The sequence below is a fragment of the Phaseolus vulgaris genome, chromosome 3 (genome assembly GCF_000499845.2).
Source record: "Phaseolus vulgaris cultivar G19833 chromosome 3, P. vulgaris v2.0, whole genome shotgun sequence".
NCBI lineage: Eukaryota > Viridiplantae > Streptophyta > Magnoliopsida > Fabales > Fabaceae > Phaseolus > Phaseolus vulgaris.
The window spans coordinates 35498921-35517130 of NC_023757.2; the positions used below are offsets into that span (position 1 = coordinate 35498921).

An 18210-nucleotide genomic window follows, 5' to 3' on the forward strand; every position below is an offset into this window, starting at 1 on the left:
ACTTCATTCAATCCAAAATAAATATTAGAATTTTATTTTTTTATAGTGTTCTATATATTCATTTCTATTTAATGCGGGATGAAATTCATACTTATTAGTTTCTCCACACAAAAATTAATAGTTAATATATACATTATTTTTTGAACTCATAAAATGACTTTATTTCCCCTTTTTATATTTTTGTTATGAGTGTTTTTAGAAAGTTTGTGGACACAAATTCTTTCTATTTATCGACCATGGTTGAAATGAATTTGAGTAGCGGGTGGAAGGAGGAGGCCTTTTTGAATCACCTTTCATTGCTTACTTATGGTATTCACGTGCAATGGGACAAGTATAAGAATTGACATTGTCAGATGAATGAAAGTAAAATGTAGAAATTCCTTACACATTGAGGTATTTAGTAACATATTTTAGTATCTCTGTGAAACTGTTTTATCTGTGCAATTATAGTTTCCTGTATTAACAAATATTCTCCTCATGTTTCCCTTTCACGTAGTTCGTACGTGCTAACATCTAGAGATGTTATTCATCTTTAACAGTTGTAACTTTTGGTAACTGGTTGTTTCCAATGACTGGTAATAGAACCACCCTTTTAAATATGGAGCCTCTAAATTAGCTTCAAGTTTAAAGGCGAGCGAAACCTTCCTCAAATTAAATCTATATGGACCACAAGCATATAAATGTAACGGACCACTGTCAACAAGTCCATAATGGCCAACTCAAAACTCAAACAATAGATACAACATGCCAAATCTCAGATTTAAGATTAATGGGAACGAATCAAATCACCCCGTGCTTAGGTTTTGTAAATACTGTGTGTTTTTTTAGTTTTAAATGAAGTAAAAAGTTTACTGCAGTGACATTGTTAAAAAAAATATACAGTTTTTTAACTACAGATTATGTGGGATGATTAATTCTTTCAGTAACTACTCAAAAGTCACACCCACAATTTCTTTGAAATGGTTAATAGCAAAACTGGCAAATAAACTTGTACTGACAGTGAAATTTCAATCATAATTTTTTATCACTGATAATTTTTTTTAATACTTTCAATGGTTATACACGAAAAAAAAAAAGAGACAGATTTTATATGTATCAAGAATAAGAAATAAGGATGATTTTTTTAGTTCGAAGACAAATACAAATATAGTCAAACTACAGCCACTGTTATTACTTCTAATTAATAGAGTGAAAGGCAAGCAAGAAAAATAAATAAAAGCTGAATTTATTTAGTTTAAGAAAAATAAAAAATAGAGTAAAAATAATATTACGAACTTGGTTATTTAAAAAAATATATCATTGTACCTTTAGCACATATAATTGGAATGTTATAATCGACGGAACTTGCACATTAGCATGATCCACTGTGAGGAAATGAGAAGAACTCGCATCTAATAATACAAAATGTATGTAAACCTTTATGACGTGTGAAAATATTTCTTGAAAAATACAAATATTTGTTGGTTAAGTAACTATTCAATTGTTTTTAACTGGTCCAAAATCACGTCGCCGTCAATTTGATTTTGATAATGAAACAACGAAGTACTCGTTCTAAATAAACCGAATCAATCACGATTTACGCTTCATGCCACGGGAGAAATATGTAAAGGATATCGACTTTAAAAATCTCACAAATCGATATTGATTTAGTAATTCACTCAGAATAATAGCATAAAGGTTATACAATCTATGAAAATGGATTAATTACTGGTCATTTAGTTGTGCGAAACACATGCAGCCTTTTCTATCCGCAGTAAAAATGGACGGCAGTAAAAGAAACCCAAGTTCAGCTACCATTATCTTCAAAAGGAGGTAAAGCCCACTCACTAGGGTTGAAATCCAACAGTGAGTTCAAAACTTGGTCCGCTGCATCATGAAATGATTTGTCCAGTCTTGGATCAGGGACCATAACAACAGACCTGCATGATACGTAATCAGAAAAGATTAACAAATTGAAGATAATGTTCTAATTGGACAACGTATTCATGTTTAATCATAATAACATGCAGCTAATTGGTAAGAAATGAGTCAGAAGAAATAGGAACGTGTGGACATGGACAACATCATGACTTGGAGTTATGAGAGACCACACTATAGAGTGAGCTCATTTAATGATTTACTCCTTTCAAATCATATTATTTACTTGCACAGCACAGTCAGACTGATAGCTCTGTTATTGTGAGGAAAGTTATAAGATCCAAAACTAAGTTGTGAATTAGCTCCCGTTTTGAGTTTTTTAACATCTCTATCTATCTGAACCAAAATACTGCGAGATTTTTACGGGGGAAATCAATCACCCTTGAAACTTGGAGGTTAGCCATAGTCTATAACCTAGTAAATATTAAATTTTATAGATAAAAATAAACCTAGAGTACAATAAATATTGGAATATCTTTTGTTAACAGGAAAATTGTGACAAGCAATCATGCTTTGCTGACTATCTTGCTTGTAAAAACATTATCAACTGCCACTCGCATTTGATTAACATTCAAACTTAGCTATTGCAAGAACATACAAGACAGTGGAATCAGTTACCCAGCTTCCGATTTTCTTATGGCACGGTTTTTACACCTCAAACATACATGTAATAAAGATATTATATGTACAGCGCCATGTACTCCATATACGAGAGGGAGAGAGAATGGAAAGAGTCTACCTAACAAATATACAATAGAAAGCTGCAATTTGTCATAATTGTTAGCTTGAAGAATTTGTTGAGTACAGAAAACACAGATTTCATCAATTCCAGATCATTGATATATCATGCAGATATTTCTAACTACATACCGTGGGAGTAATAATGCAGGATCTGAAACTGCTAAATCTAGCACAAAATTATCTACCCGTTCTGTCATATGCTGACATATTTTGGAAACCACACTCTGTTGCATTTAAATTTAAAAATAAGAAAATATAAAATATCATCCAATGCTTTAATCCACTTACATTCCAGCATTTTTAGCAGCAAGAACACCTGAGGGTGCATCTTCAAAAACAAGAACGTTACAAGGATCAACCGGTCCACCCTGTTGAACATCAATTTATCATAAACTACAACATCACCATATATGATTACAAACTTAACAAAGTCAGAAATACAGTAGTAAATCAAACCAAATCGCATATTCAACTTAGGAAAAGAAGAAGGCATCTGTAATCATTTAATCCCCGGAAAATTTGGTCAAGAAGTGCACCACATTCATAAATTGGTATACCTCAAATCTCTTGGCTGCTGCAAGAAATCCATCCGGAGAAGGTTTGCCTTGTTTAACTTCTGGGTCATCACCAAGGACAATATGATGCATCAAAGAGAAGATTTCATGATGTCTTTGAGTTTTCAATTCAAAATGTCGCCTGTGAGAACTGTGGGGCAAATTGTCAAAACAACTTTGCATGACAAATCCTTCAAAATAGATATTAGCAGGTAATAAACCTCTTCTTTTTAACCCCTCCTCCCCCAAAAAAAAAAAAAATAAACGGTAAATAACATACAAAAAAGATGGATGAAATGTACCCAGTTGCCACAGAAATTGGAACTCCTTTTGCATGTAGATGGTTGACTAAACGGCTGGCACCTATGATGGATAAAAATGGCACATGACATCAATACATAATAAATATGATAAAAGTGCAAATAACACATAACTTGTATATTTAAGTGTATATTTAAGTGTGTATATATATAACTAGTCTATTTAGGCTATCACAGTAAAATGGCTAGTTTAGTCAACAATAATCTTAGAACACATAAGGTAGTTTCTGAGTTTGAGTTTGGGATCTATACTTATAGTTCAATGACATAAAATTTAGGCAGTAAGTGGGTGGGTTGGCTCAGGGAAATTCCCTAGAGAACCCATGCCTTACACGAAGATTGAATCTTGAATAATTGGGAGATTTTATATGAACAAATATGTACATTTTCAATTGAAAATGAAGAGCATTTTATGAGAAAAAAAAATATTTCCATGCCGAATATCCTGAGATATAGTAATATAATGTTGCTAAAATAGCAAAAGGAAGGAATTCTAGCCGTACTTAAAAACAGATTTTCAATAGCATAACCATTAAACCAATATTAGCATTTTAAAACAAATGTATTTGACGACTGAAGTATATGGATTCAAAGATGCCAGTAATATCAGTAGCACACAGAAGCATCCACCAGCTACAAAATCATGATAGAAATACATCCTATAAGAATTTTATGAATTAAAAATTCATAACTACACTAAAGAAGGTACAAAGTTCTGATGTTCAATCCACTTATATTACAATATAATATCTTCTCATCCCTAGTAGATACATTTCGAGATTAATCTTTTCAAGTTTTTACCACATGTGTCTACAAAAAAGGATGGAAGATGTCCAATTATATTAAACAAGCATCCATTTTGAGATGCAGACATGTATCACTATATAATTTCTTCTCATCCCTAGTAGATCCATTTTGAGATTAATCTTTTCAAGTTTTTATCATGTGTCTATAAAAAAATGGAAGATGCCGAATTATATTAAACAAGGACGCAGTCATTAAACAAAGAATAATTACAGGTTTAAAGATTCAATTCTGCAAGGTGATGACCAATTATGAACCTTTATTCATCATAACAGCTTAATTGATCAAATACTGAAGAAGGATAAGAGAACTAATGAAACCAAGAGGGCGAAACAAGTAAGAAGAACTAATCGATAATTTTACATATTTACTCGATTAAAAAAGTGGATAACATATAAAGTAGTTGCGGACATGACAACTGCTCATACAAAGCTAGCATATATTTCACCATAATGGAAAATTTACCTAATACACAGATAAAATACAAAAAAAGTTCTCTAAGACAACCTATTTATGCATTTGACAATCAACTTGTGAGGAGATAACATTTAATGCCTGCATTTGATGGCCTTCAACATCAAAATAAAATGTCTCTTCTCAAGAACTGAAGACTCCCTCAAACAACTACTTTTACGAAACAGTTCTACTTGCTCAAAAGTAAGAGATTGCTGCCAAAGTTATTGTTCAAATTTATTCCTAATTTGAACTTGATGTAAATCTTTTAAGTGTTTGTACCTTCACAATATCATTTATTATAGCTGTACTCAACAGTAGTCAGACGTTATCTTTTCTTTATTAACTTTTGACAAGTGGCTAAAACTTAAGAGGCTTGCACAAGAAAATACTTTGGAGACGTAAGTATAAAGAATACTTGGGTGTTGGGAAACACTGTTTGTAATCTGTGATTGATAGTAAAATTTGGTAGTGAACCAAGGACTACATGTGGTATTGTTTAATGAGGCAAACGAATGTTAAAAAAATTATGCACACTTTTCTTCTTTCTATCTGCATATCCTTTACTGTTCCTAGCCTGAGTAAGAAGGAAACTTAGTTTTGTGTTTAACAAACTCTGTTTTTCTAAAAGACTGTCATCCTTTAATTGTGTCCACTGTCAGATGGTTCATAGGACAAATACTTCCTGTTCTCCCTTGGTGTGAACTAGTTTTTCCACCTAAAAGATTCAGTTTTCCAACATTATATTTTCTAAAACATTATTGTAAAACACAAATCAAATCATTTTATTTGTCTCTTTGCAACCTACATATTTGAATGAGTTGCTATCATCAATAAAGGTGATGAGATGAAATCATTTACCGATAAGACACAGGTACATAATAACACATGCATCAGTTGCTTTTAAAATGCTTTCTGTAAGGCATTAAGACATTCAAATGCCATACATTCAGTGTGTATTTGGGTAAATAGCTTAATTAATCAGTTGTTCAATTAAGCTTTAGAATATGTTACGGTAAAAGATTTAATTAAGTGGTTACTCAATAAACTTGTCACATAAGAGTTTATGCCATAAATTTTTCCTTGAAAATCATCACAATAAGTTAAAAATAACTTATTTTGATAAGCTTCACCAAGAAGGTTACTGAAACAAGCTAAAAAGATTTTCTAGGAGTCATGACCTATTTTTATAAGTTCAACTAAACACCATATAAGTTATTCCAAACACCTCTCATGAGAACTTACGTCACAAATTTAGTTATGAAACTTGTTGAAAGAAGAAGAAAAGGGTTTATCTTGATAAAATTTATCAAGAAGTTTACAGAAATAAGCTAAAAGCATTCATAGGAGTCGTACTGAATAGATGATAAAGATGATTAGACAGATTTCTACTTTCAAACTTCAGGTTACTCATTCATAGGGTTTAAACAAAAGAAAACAAAATAAAGATTTAGTAACCGTTGAAAAATAAGCAGGTCACCCCCTCTCTCAAGAATTGATGTTTAGAAGTTAGAACACACCAAGTGTCATGTTTTACTAAGTGGAAAAAACAGGGAGATTCACTACGAATGAGTCCTGGGCATTTCATATAATAGAGATCAAGACACCAACTTCAATCAAAAAACCTTAAAAGGCAATGAATTTGTAGGTCTTCTGTCTTATATACTGTTCACTTAGCTCATTCTTACTCAAAGTGGGATACAAACTCACACTTGTAATGGAATCCTAACACCAAGTATCTACATGTGATACATACATAAACTCCGTCATCACTTGTATGTATGTCAGTTCCAGTTTCCATTGAACCAGACCATGGTTTATAGCTACAGCAATGTTTAAGTTAATTAGATAAGTGGGAGCAATCTCCATTAGTTAATCCACATACCAGGCATAAGCTCACTTGTGGGAAACAACGACTGCAGCATATCCTCTCTTTCTACCAGAAACTGCTCAGCACTAAGAGAATCACTAATTCCAGTCTCTTCAACAAAAACCCTAGCAGCTTCTATTGCTTTCTTTCCCATCATCTTTGCCTTCAGAGTCCAATCAAAGGTTTTGTTGTATCTAGCAAGTATCATTTCCTGGACTTGTGTATAGAACTTCTCAGTGTCTGCAACAGAATCGAATTCCCAAATGAACAGAAGCTTTCAGCAGAAATATGACCCACCATAATAATCACAAAAATAAGAGCATTGCTAGTAAACGATAAACCTATATGCATATGTGTTTAAGAAACTATGTCGGTAAACGAGAATGTGGCATGCGATGGTTGAAGATCGATGAAATACCGAGCAAGAGACCGTCCATGTCGAAAACGACGTGGGTGATTGGCCTTCTAAGGGAGACGACACCGGAGACATTGGTCATTGCGCGACGAATCTGAAGGAACAGTGCAAACTTCTTCTCCAGTCTCCGATCACAACCGCTGGTTCAAATCGTCGTCCCTGATTTGCTCGTGGGAAAGTCAATTTTTGTTGTAGCACTAATCACATTCGGACGAATTATTTATTCGTAGTTTTTTTTTTTCATACACGGGAACTTTTGCATTTTTTAGTACTTTTAACTGCTGAAATAGATAAAAGTAAGAAAAAAACACTAATATGACGTCATTTAAAATATGATTTATAAACAAAAATCATATGTTTTAAAATATGATTTCTAATAAAAAAATACATTCTAAAACGCTGTCTTTCTTTTGATTTTAGAAAAAATAATAGAATTTTTGTTTAGAAACACAATTTTCCTTTCAAGAAGTGAAATTTAACTTTTAACACTGATTTAATTATAAAAAACTAAAACGGTCTTTTATGCGACACTTCACTTCTTTTTAAAAATAAAATAGAATCATTTTTAAAATATAATTTTACTTTTTTTTAAATAATAATTTTGTGTTTTAAGGCATGCCTTGAAAGATTAAAAAAAAGTCCTTTAGTTCGGAAATATCTGAAGAAAAAATAAATTTAGAAAAGGTAAAAAAGATAAACGATTAAAATAAATAAAAAATACATGTTTCACATTTTATAATCAATAGTATTTAAAAGAAAACAAACTAGAATTATGCTAAATATTAAAAGAAAGTGTTAGAACATATAATGTTATTTATAATATTACTTCTTGTGCAAATAAATAAAGTAGGATATTAGTGAAAAACTAGTTAATAAGTTTTATGTCGAATATGCATTTGACACACAAAAAATTATGACACTTTTGTAAATAAAGTGAAATGTTGGGTGTTTTAGGTTCCGTCGTAAAATCCAATATTTATGTTTGATTACATAAGTGTCCAACCAACGTAAACATTAAGTTTTATATTAGAGTTTAAGACATTCTATTACAGTAAATGAAGATGATGAATATACCTTGTCTGATGTGATGCTTTAATGTAGTGTACGTAATTGTACTTAATCGTAATGGAAAAAAGGTTTTGATAAACCCTACTTGTAGAGAAAACTAAATATAAAATAAACTTTTATTCACTTGTATATTAAAGAGTAAAATACATGGTGTATATATAAGAGAAAGATTAAGACCTAACTAAAATAGAAAAGGAAAGTTGGGCCAAAGAAACAAAGCCCAATAATTTAAAATAGAAAATTAAATATGTTAATACATTCGACCTAAAAAATCATTTAAATTAAGTTATAATTCTTCTTCTTTCTCTTCTCTAGTAATGATTTTGACAAGAACGTCTTTGTACGCAATGGTTATCTAAAGGTGTTTTTCTTTCTTTTCTGTTTATCATCTATGCAAGAAGATATTTCTCTTTGATTGAATTTGGATGGATGAACATTTGTCATTAAGATAAATATTCTGTCTCAATTTTCATTATTAAAATTCAAATTGTAGTTATTTTTGGCCATCACCACAATGTATGAATGTATTTTATTTTATTATTGTTGGTTACAATTGTATTGAAATTTTTGTTAAATTTTTCAATATGTTTTTTAATTGTTTAAAATTGAAATATTGAATGGAGTGGGTATTATAAGATCTTTAAAATTGTAATTTAGACTTTAGAAATTGTAAAAATTTTAAGGACTATAAACTATTTTAATCCCTGGAGTAACATAATTATTTAGTCGTTAGTTTGTTTAAAATTTAGGGATTAAATTATATGAGTAACATAATTATTTAGTCGTTAGTTTGTTTAAAAATTTAGGTATTAAATTATAGGAAATTTATAAAATGTATTGTGGGAAAGTTACAAGAAAAAATTTTAGTTTAGATTAGTCGTAAAAGTAAGATGTACTGTAATATGTTTTGGTGATGTACTTTATTTTTGTTTTAATAATTTTATTTAAATTAAGTATCGTATTCATTCACACATTGAGCGATCATTGGTTTCCGTTTGAGATTTAGTATAAATGTCATTTAGAAAATACACTAACGAACATTTATTTGATTTATCACGTCATTTGTTATCGGGTCGCTATCAGACTTTCCATAAATTTTTAGTCACACGAACAAGTTGACAATGTTGACGTAAGAGGGTGTGTTGGAAATTCCACATCGAATAAAGATAATGTTAATGTTAGAATATATGGCCTTAAACGAGAGGGGAGCTGAATTGTTTAAGAAAGATTTTCGCAGACTTTTAACCTTAGAATGAAAATACTTTGAAAGAACCTTGATTAAGGATTCAGTTTTTCCAAAACAAACAGCAAAAGCACAAAGCTGGAAAAACAATCGGTTGTTTTAGCGAAACAATCGGTTGTTTATACCAGTTCCAAAATAACAAAACTGAATTAAAGAGATAAGGATAGAGAAATTGTACACAGTTGTTTATACTGGTTCACTCCAAACAAGAGCTACATCCAGTCTTCTCAGAAACCCTGAGGATATCAACTAAGCAATCACCACTTGATCACTTACACCACAACCAAGAGAATGACCTTGAACACCTCAAGAAACACACTCTCCTTGGCCAACACTGAGATTGCTGATCTTGAACACCTCAAGAACACACAGCCAATCTCAGCAAAACACACACACGAATTGTTCAGCAGTTTACAAAGATTACACTTGTTACAGATGAATATCTGAAATCAATACAAGTAAAATCCTATTCAGCACTTTGATCAATCTCTCAACTCTTAAGCAATCTCAAAACTCTTTGAAAAACTCTTAGATCAAAACTTTGTTTCAAGATTCTTAAAACTTAAAAACAGTTTTTCAGAATATGTCTAAGAATATAGTTTGTTATCAAATCTTAACAAACTCTTAATTGCATTTAAAATTGATTGGTCAAAGCATTTAATGACTGGAGCGTACTCAGTTAAAGCATTTAAAGCTCAGTCAAAGAAAACACTTTTTCTATTATGGTTTTAAAACAAACAATCGATTGTTTCCTCGAATCAATCGGTTGTTTTGTTACTTAACAAAATCACCATTCAAAAACAGTTTTCAAACTTTCTCAAAACATCTAAGTGTAAACAATCGGTTGTTTCAACTTAGTTTGAAAAACATTTTGCTTTGATAAAATTGAGATGCTAATTGCTTTGAGATTTAATCTAAGGGTTGATTACAACATTGAACTACCCCATAATAAGGCTAAAACCAGCACAGCAGCATCAAGCAAAGCAGAGGCTTCATCATCCTTCAAAGGATTTGGATTCTTCAAAACAACGAACACCACTTGGTTCAACAGTTAATTTATAGTATATAAGTAGGTGCAAACATCACCTTACAAGTCAATTTTGTAAGGTTGAGTTAAGTTCACTTCTTAAAGTCGGTTTGGACTATAATGATATGTTTTCTCCAGTGGCAAAGATGACATATGTTTGCTTATTTGTAGCCATGATATTTTTTCAAATATGACCTCTTTATCAACTAGATGTTAGAAATGTTTTTCTTATTAGATATTTACATGAAGAAATTTTATATGGAACAACCTCTTGAGTTTGTTACTCATGGGGACTCTTTTGAATTGTTTTTTTTATCAACAAATAGCATATAAATTAAATTATAGGGGACACAAAAAGGGTGTCCCAACCCATTTACAAAAACCACCAAAAAAATTACAAAGGTCTTATAACCTTCTATGCCTCTTAACCACCCCTACACAAATCCATAACAGGATCAGTACCAAAGGCTCCTTGTTGCAACTAAATATCACACATAGCAACACCTTACAAGTGATCTCGAACCTGCATTTGCGTAAAAAGCTACCCCGTGATAATACTAACAAGGCATAGGTGATAACCACAAGCTATACATCAAGACACTAGTGCAGAAACATAAAACAAATGCGGCTATTTCGAATTTATAAATGCGGTTTTATAGCCGCATTTGATCAACACGCACTTGTAAATCAAGAAATATAAATGCGGCTATATAGCCGCATTTATAAATACCATTTACAAGTGCGGTTATTTGCTTTAACCGCACTTGTATATGCCAAATCATTAAAAAAAATTAAAAATTTTAAAACATCGTCAATCTTGTGTGAAGCCAACGTTGATGAAGAGTCACGGGAGCGTCAACAATGGTGGCGGCAACAGAAGCGACGGCGGACAGGGAAGCAGCAACGGAGCAAACAAAAAAATCCACAAGAAACCACGAAGACAATGAAAGAGTACTGAGCAATGCGAGAAACCAAACAATGTAAGAAAAACGAATGTCAGCCAACGAAACAGTGCTTCGAGACCACCAATGCAAGGAAAAAAACATATATAAGAAAAACGAAAAACATTTATGCATATATTTGTGAAGATGAAGAGGAAGAAAGAGAGTTCAAGAAACTTACATTACACAAATGGAATGCAGATGCAACAGAAGGAGACGAACTTTTGAATAGTCGCATTCGTAAATCAAGCGCTTTGATTTACAAGTACGGTTATACAAATAGCCGCATTCGTAAATCAAGTGCTTTGATTTACGAATGCAGCTATTCAAATAACCGCATTCGTAAATCAAAATAATTTCAAAAATGTCACCGCGTTTTTTACGAAAGCGGGTAGTGCAAAAGCCGCACTAAATAAAGCGTATCCTTTTCTTCTTTTTGCACTAGTGAGACCATGAATACAAATCAGCTATACAACACCACACAAAAACAGAGAATACCATAATAAAAAACCACCTCCACACTGGATAAAACAGTGGACGAGTTGAGTGCTAGAGTGTAACAACCATCACAGGATAAAAGATGAGCACTATAATTATGACTATAGAGAGTTATGAGACGCCCTTTGAAAGGGAATTAAATGCAAATTGAAAGAGCACATCGCCTTTGCATGTCCCTGGACTGGTACTACAAAAAAGTAGTTGTTTAAACCCCCTACCACCCCCTTCCTCTTAAGGTCCATAATGAATGAGCATAGCACATCTACCTATCCCTGAAACTGGTTCTACAGCGAGCACCCCTACCACACCCTTCCTCTCACAAGATGCTTTTAATGCAAATAACATGATTCATATGCCAATCGGAGAAGGGATAGTTAAAGGCACTTAGTCTGTGTTTCATCCATAGCCATGACTTTAGTTATGTCATTTGGAAAATCTGCTCCGCATCTACTACCCCTTTCTTAAAGGCAATATGATTCGGTTGCTCCCAAATACACCACACAACTTTCGCCCACATACCTTTCCAAACCAAGTTCTGTTTATATGAATCGTGTGACAAGACGAAATTCTCAAAATGACTCTCAAATCGTTATGTTGGACAAACATAATCCCAATCCATCTGAAACATTGAGCTCACACCCGTTGAGCAATGATACAATCAACAAAAAGATGTTGTGAAGATTCATCTGAAGTTTGGCACATCACACAATTTAAGGGGATTCACCTATTTAAGAGCGTATTTCCCTATAAATATCTTACTTTTTTTTTGGGGTGTATATATATAATTAATGTTTTAACTAGAGTTACTAAAATTAAAACTATTAAAAAAATATTGTCCAAATAATAAATTAATAGGATTTAGTTAATAAAAAAATACGATCTAATTAAATTGAATAAAGTTGTTTTGATTTGAACTATTTAACTTGTTCCATCAAATGGGGTAAAGTTGGTTTGTGAGATTAGAATTAATTCATTGGATATTAATTTTATTAAACATGTTTAATATTTTAAAGTCTTTTACATCAAATAACTATATTTAATAATCAATATTACTTTTATTTGCATGATTTAAATTTAAAAAGAATTATTTATTTTTTATATCTACAATAATTGTTTTATTTTTTAAATAAAACTAACATGGTTTTGTATAGCCTAAAATTAGTATTTTTTTTACACATTATTTAACTTAAGATCGAATTCAGCCTTAAAAAGTCACATGTAAACTGAAGCATGTCCGTTTTGAAAATTATATTATTATTTATTATTATTATGTTAGTCCTCCAACATCTGAGACCCACACAACATTCATTCGACATCTTTCCTGACCACAATGTGGAAGAGAGCTAGTCGTAATTCAACAAAACAAATTACGCAAATTGAAATGGGAGAAAAAATATTATTTTGTTATAGTAGAATATTTTATTCCAAAAAACAATAATAGAATATTGTTTTTTATCATTACAAATAAACTTTATTCAATTGAAATAGATTAAGTGCTGATAAAAGGATTCCAAGATCATCTTCCATTGGTATCTTCAAAAGGAGGCAAACCCCACTCGACAGGGTTGAAGTCCAATAGTGAGTTCACAACTTGATCTGCTAACTTATGAAAACCTTTATCCAGCCTTGGATCAGGGACCATAGCAACAAACCTGAATGACATGAAACCAGGAAACATAATATTCCAATCTAGAATATGCATCAAAGTTTAAACATGAAACTATATTATTCAATGCTTCAATTCTCTTACATTCCTGCTCTCTTAGCTGCAAGAACTCCAGAGGGTGCATCTTCAAAAACCAGAATGTTACTAGGATCTATAGGTCCACCCTGTTGAAAAAAATACACACTAACAAGTTAGAAAATACAACAATAAAACAATCCTTTATTTGCAGATGATTCTGTCAAAAAGTGCACCACATTCATTGGAATACCTCAAATCTCTTGGCTGCTGCAAGAAATATATCTGGGGAAGGCTTGCCTTGTTTAACTTCGAAGTCGTCGCCAAGAACAACATGATGCAGCAGAGAAAATAGTTCACGATGTCTTTGAGTTTTTATTTCAAAATGTCGCCTGTGAGAACTGTGAGGCAAATTGTCAAAACAACTTTGCATAAATAAATCCTTCAAAACAAGTATTTCATTGACAAAAGATGATTGAAGGGTACCTTGTTGCTAAGCAAATTGGAATTCCTTTGGCATGTAAATGCCTGATTAGACGACCAGCACCTATGATAGATGAAAATGACACAGTAGGTAGTGCATGGTGGTATAAACATGGTGGTAGTGCATTTTTGACACAGAATTTGCATATTTGAGTATTTATATAACTTTTAGGTTTGTTGAGTTTGATGGGCGATTCACTATAAATAAAGTTGGATTACTCTACATCTTTTTTTTTTCCTTCTAGAATTCAGACTTAATTTAATGTCATACTATATTAATTAATGTAAAATTATATTATTTTATTTGTCTCAATTATGTGATACTTATTTTTAATGTTTATTTAAATTAATATTATATTATTATACAACAATATTAGTAGTATGTTCACGTGGAAGAACGTATCTGTGAATTTTTATGAAAGGTAACTAAATACATATTAATTTAACACGGATAAAAATCTTTATTTATAATCATTATATAGTGTAGTTGTCTTATTGAGACTTTATAAGCAAAATATATAGTAAAATGTGAATAGTTTTTCTTCTCCTACACAAAACTGATGATTAAATATCCCTAACATTTCTAAATTTATTTATATATTATGTTATGTTATAATTAAGGATTGTCTTCAACAAACTGTTGAGTAGAGGTGTTTTAAATTGATTTTTTTTAGCGAAAAACTATTTCACCCGATCACTTAATTTTTCTTATTTTATCATAAAATTGATTTACTTTAAAATTTAAGTACAATATCTAGTTAAATTTAAATTAGTTTGGAACCAATTTTCTGTTTTAGTGATACTTTTTTTAAAGCCAGACAGTGTATTAAATCAATAATACCGAAAATATCAAACTTTACACACACATAATAGTAGTACAATCCATAAATACAGCGTTTAAAAATTAACACAATGTGATAATTACATTTATATATTATTACTTTACTGGAAAAATACCTTTATTTAATCATACTTTTTAAAATAATGAAAACTTGTGATATAATTCTATAAATATGTAAAAATAAATAAAATGTAAATATGAGTGATATAAAAAAATTATAAAAATATAGATTTGGATTGATTTGAATGGCTTTTCAAAATCAAATCTAAAATGTAGTCTAACAATATAGAATTTGCATTTTTTTCATTTTCAATTTTTTTTTATTCAGTTTTAATCAATTTGGTTTTCCATGGGACCATTGCGAGCATTCCCATGCAGTAGTAGTCCTACCTCGAGAGACGAAATAAAAATCAACTCAAATAAGTGATAAGTTGACACGGTAAACAAAATAACCATTCTGTAATTTTTTTTGGGAAAAAATATTATATTATAACAAAATAATATTTTTTATAACTGTCAAATGAATGAAACGGTTTTTTTTGTCACCACCAACAGGGATAAAAAAACTTTCAATTTGAGGTTCCTAGTCAAGGCTCCTCCCTCTCACGTGTCTTTCTCAACGGGAGCAATCTCCATCATTAAAATAAATTCCATTTATATAAAATATTAAAAAAATGAACCGTGTAAGATTTAGATTCTCCCCTGATGACTTCATGGAGATCCTGATCCGACAGTACTGTAGTTGTAGCAACCTACGCGGTTGTTTGATTTTACGTTAATTAAGTAGGTAAGGTTGTCTAATCCACAATACACATACCTGGCATAAGCTCACTTTTTGGAAACAAAGCCTGTAGCATATCCTCTCTATCGATCAGGAACTCCTCAGCACTCAGAACTTCGCTAATTCCTGTTTCCTCAACAAAGATCCTAGCAGCTTCTAATGCTTTCTTCCCCAACATCTTAACCTTCACGTTCCAATCAAAGGTTTTGTTGTATCTAGCAAGTATGATCTCCTGGACTTCATTACAGAACTTCTCTGTGTCTGCAACATAACCAACCCCCTCATATATTTATCAGATTCGTAGTCAAAAGATTAATATTTTTCCACCAACCAACTATGATTTGTTACTTTGCTGGAAAAAAAAAAGCGAGTGACTTTGAAAAACTAATTGACGACACAGACTTCACTGAAAATATTACTCCCATGTCCAGCAAGAAAGATGGATCCAACAGAATGAATTTGTACACGATGAATAAAGGCATACTAAAAAATTATGCTTAAATGGTCTGAAAAAACACAGCAAGGGGTGCATGGCATGGCATTATAGTTGTTGAAGATAGATGGCAATACCTAGCAGAAGACCATCCATGTTGAAAATGACGTGGGTGATTGGTTTTCTAAAGGAGACGAAGCCTGCAGGGTTGGCCATGGTGCTAGTAAGGTAGCTGAACCCGTCCTTTTTCTCTGAATCTACCACCATATTTAAAGGGTCAGAACATATTAATACAACAAATTCTTTGCCCATAAAAAAAAAAAAAACTTTGACACCTGTTCAAAATATACTTTCACTTTATAACTATTTTTTTACTTGTATAGTGAATGTAAAAAACTAAAATAGTGTGAAATTACCATCATTCATATTAATACTGACCTTGGATCAGTACGTTGGACCCATCAAGTCTATATCGCTCTCTCTCACACTTTTTTTTGTAGTTACAGAGAGTGGGAGAAAAGTGCAGATAGACAAAGTTACAAGGACAGACTCAGTCATGTGCTAGCACAAACAATTCAATACGATCAAACAAACACCACTGTAGTCATAATTATTGGCAATTAATAGTTAATAGTTGGATTAGTTAGGTAATGGCAGTGATTTTAGAAGTAATCCAATCATTAATGTTGGAGCTAGGGAAGTGTGCTGTTTCGAAATGTGTGATGTCAGTGAGCAGAAATCACTATCAATAAGAGAGCATGAGGTAGCGACTTATTTACTCCCGTGAGCAAGGATTCTGTTCACATTATTATCCATGCATGCGTTATGCATAGACTTTTTTTGAAGCACAGAACCCATTTTAATGATAATTGGCGCATGTTCCTGAGCTAGAAAGGCCTTCCTGTCATGTGGGACAACTGCTTTGAGATGCTAAAACCATAAGTATTAGATTCTAAAAGAACCTTACAACCAAGTTCATTTTAAGGGTCTGTTTGTTTTTAAGCGGGGAAAGGAGAAGAAAGGAGAAGTTTTACTGTTTAAGAAGAAATTGTCGTTGCATGATCAGTGCCTACTTGCAGAGAAAAAAGCTGGTTATCATGCCATGAGGCCTGTCATGGTTCCTGTACCTATATCCTTCACTTTTCACCCAGCTAGAAGCCTATTTTCTATACAACATTTCAGTGTTATACTCAATGCCCTTTTGCATATAACAATAGTATATCATATCAATAGGAATAACACCCGATCACACCCGCATATCCTTTAAAAAATTTATCAGTCATTTCAGATGACCACTTATCACCTTTCAAATACTTTCACACCACGGCATATCAATAAATTGTTATTTTAATTATATTTAATTTATTTTTTAATTTAAAATATTATTATATTATTATAATTGGGTGTCAAAAAGATATGTTATTTACTATTAGAGTGTGAAGAAAAACTTTTTCCTTCAAATTTATAATGACACCACTCGAGGGCTTTTCACCTCAGGCAAATTTTGCCTCTTTGCTTATAATAGGCGAAACATTTCATATACTTAGTTCTTATGACTTATCACATAAGTTTGGCTATAAGTCCCCCACCCAACTTTGTTTGTGATCCATCCCCAGTATTTCAAATTTGCTGCAGGAAAGATACACAGCAAATAATAGAAAATGAGAGTATGATTGTTTTGTGAATATCTCTTTTTTACTCAATATGGGAGTTGATATTTTCATACCCACCACATAAAATACATCTACTTCAGAACTAAAATAATAATATTTTAATTATATTTATATTATTTTTTAAATTAAAAATCTTAATATACACTATTACATTTTTATAATTGGTTGTAGTGAGTATTTTTTTTTCTCAAAGGTTTTAAAGTATTATTTCCTTAATTCCAAACTTTAACATTCTAAGATATCTCATTAACTACATGTATAATAAAATTATAATATACAATTAGGTATAAAAGTCATTTTATTAAATGAGTTTTGTGAAAAAAAATTAGACTTAAATTTTTGTTATTTTAATATGATATTTGGATAATTAAAAATCTATCATAGTTGAGATTAGTTAAATTTATCATACTAATCTAAGTTTTGTTTTTCTATTTTTATATTTGATGTATTCAACATATAAAGAAGTG

The 18210-nt window shown here is 31.5% G+C and overlaps 2 protein-coding genes across 2 annotated transcripts; both read right to left on the minus strand.

The window, feature by feature from the left end:
- Window positions 1-1618: 1618 nt before the first annotated feature.
- On the minus strand, window positions 1619-7295 carry LOC137807332 ((DL)-glycerol-3-phosphatase 2-like). Its single transcript, XM_068607936.1, has 6 exons — window positions 7078-7295; window positions 6675-6899; window positions 3515-3575; window positions 3216-3363; window positions 2947-3026; window positions 1619-1919 (listed from the first exon to the last, which is right to left on the minus strand). Exons 1-6 carry the CDS (start codon window positions 7154-7156, stop codon window positions 1787-1789), a joined length of 726 nt encoding a protein of 241 aa, XP_068464037.1. The 5' UTR covers window positions 7157-7295; the 3' UTR covers window positions 1619-1786.
- Window positions 7296-13227: 5932 nt separating this feature from the next.
- Window positions 13228-16388, minus strand: LOC137805895 ((DL)-glycerol-3-phosphatase 2-like). Its single transcript, XM_068605782.1, has 6 exons — window positions 16208-16388; window positions 15674-15898; window positions 14019-14079; window positions 13786-13933; window positions 13602-13681; window positions 13228-13503 (listed from the first exon to the last, which is right to left on the minus strand). The coding sequence occupies exons 1-6, from the start codon at window positions 16380-16382 to the stop codon at window positions 13368-13370; spliced, it is 825 nt and encodes a 274-aa protein (XP_068461883.1). The 5' UTR covers window positions 16383-16388; the 3' UTR covers window positions 13228-13367.
- Window positions 16389-18210: the final 1822 nt, after the last annotated feature.

Bases quoted from the DNA above. Each gene is read 5' to 3' on its own strand.
- LOC137805895 (XM_068605782.1), bottom strand. From the start codon at position 16,382: ATGGGCAAAGAATTTGTTGTATTAATATGTTCTGACCCTTTAAATATG. The intron at 13,934-14,018 runs GTACCCTTCAAT...TTTGCCTCACAG, and splicing joins CCAATTTGCTTAGCAACAAG to TTCTCACAGGCGACATTTTG. The intron at 13,504-13,601 runs GTAAGAGAATTG...CATGTCATTCAG, and splicing joins GCAGCTAAGAGAGCAGGAAT to GTTTGTTGCTATGGTCCCTG.
- LOC137807332 (XM_068607936.1), bottom strand. From the start codon at position 7,156: ATGACCAATGTCTCCGGTGTCGTCTCCCTTAGAAGGCCAATCACCCAC. The intron at 3,576-6,674 runs GTATGTGGATTA...TATCCATCATAG, and splicing joins CACAAGTGAGCTTATGCCTG to GTGCCAGCCGTTTAGTCAAC. The intron at 3,027-3,215 runs GTATACCAATTT...GATGTTCAACAG, and splicing joins CAGCAGCCAAGAGATTTGAG to GGTGGACCGGTTGATCCTTG.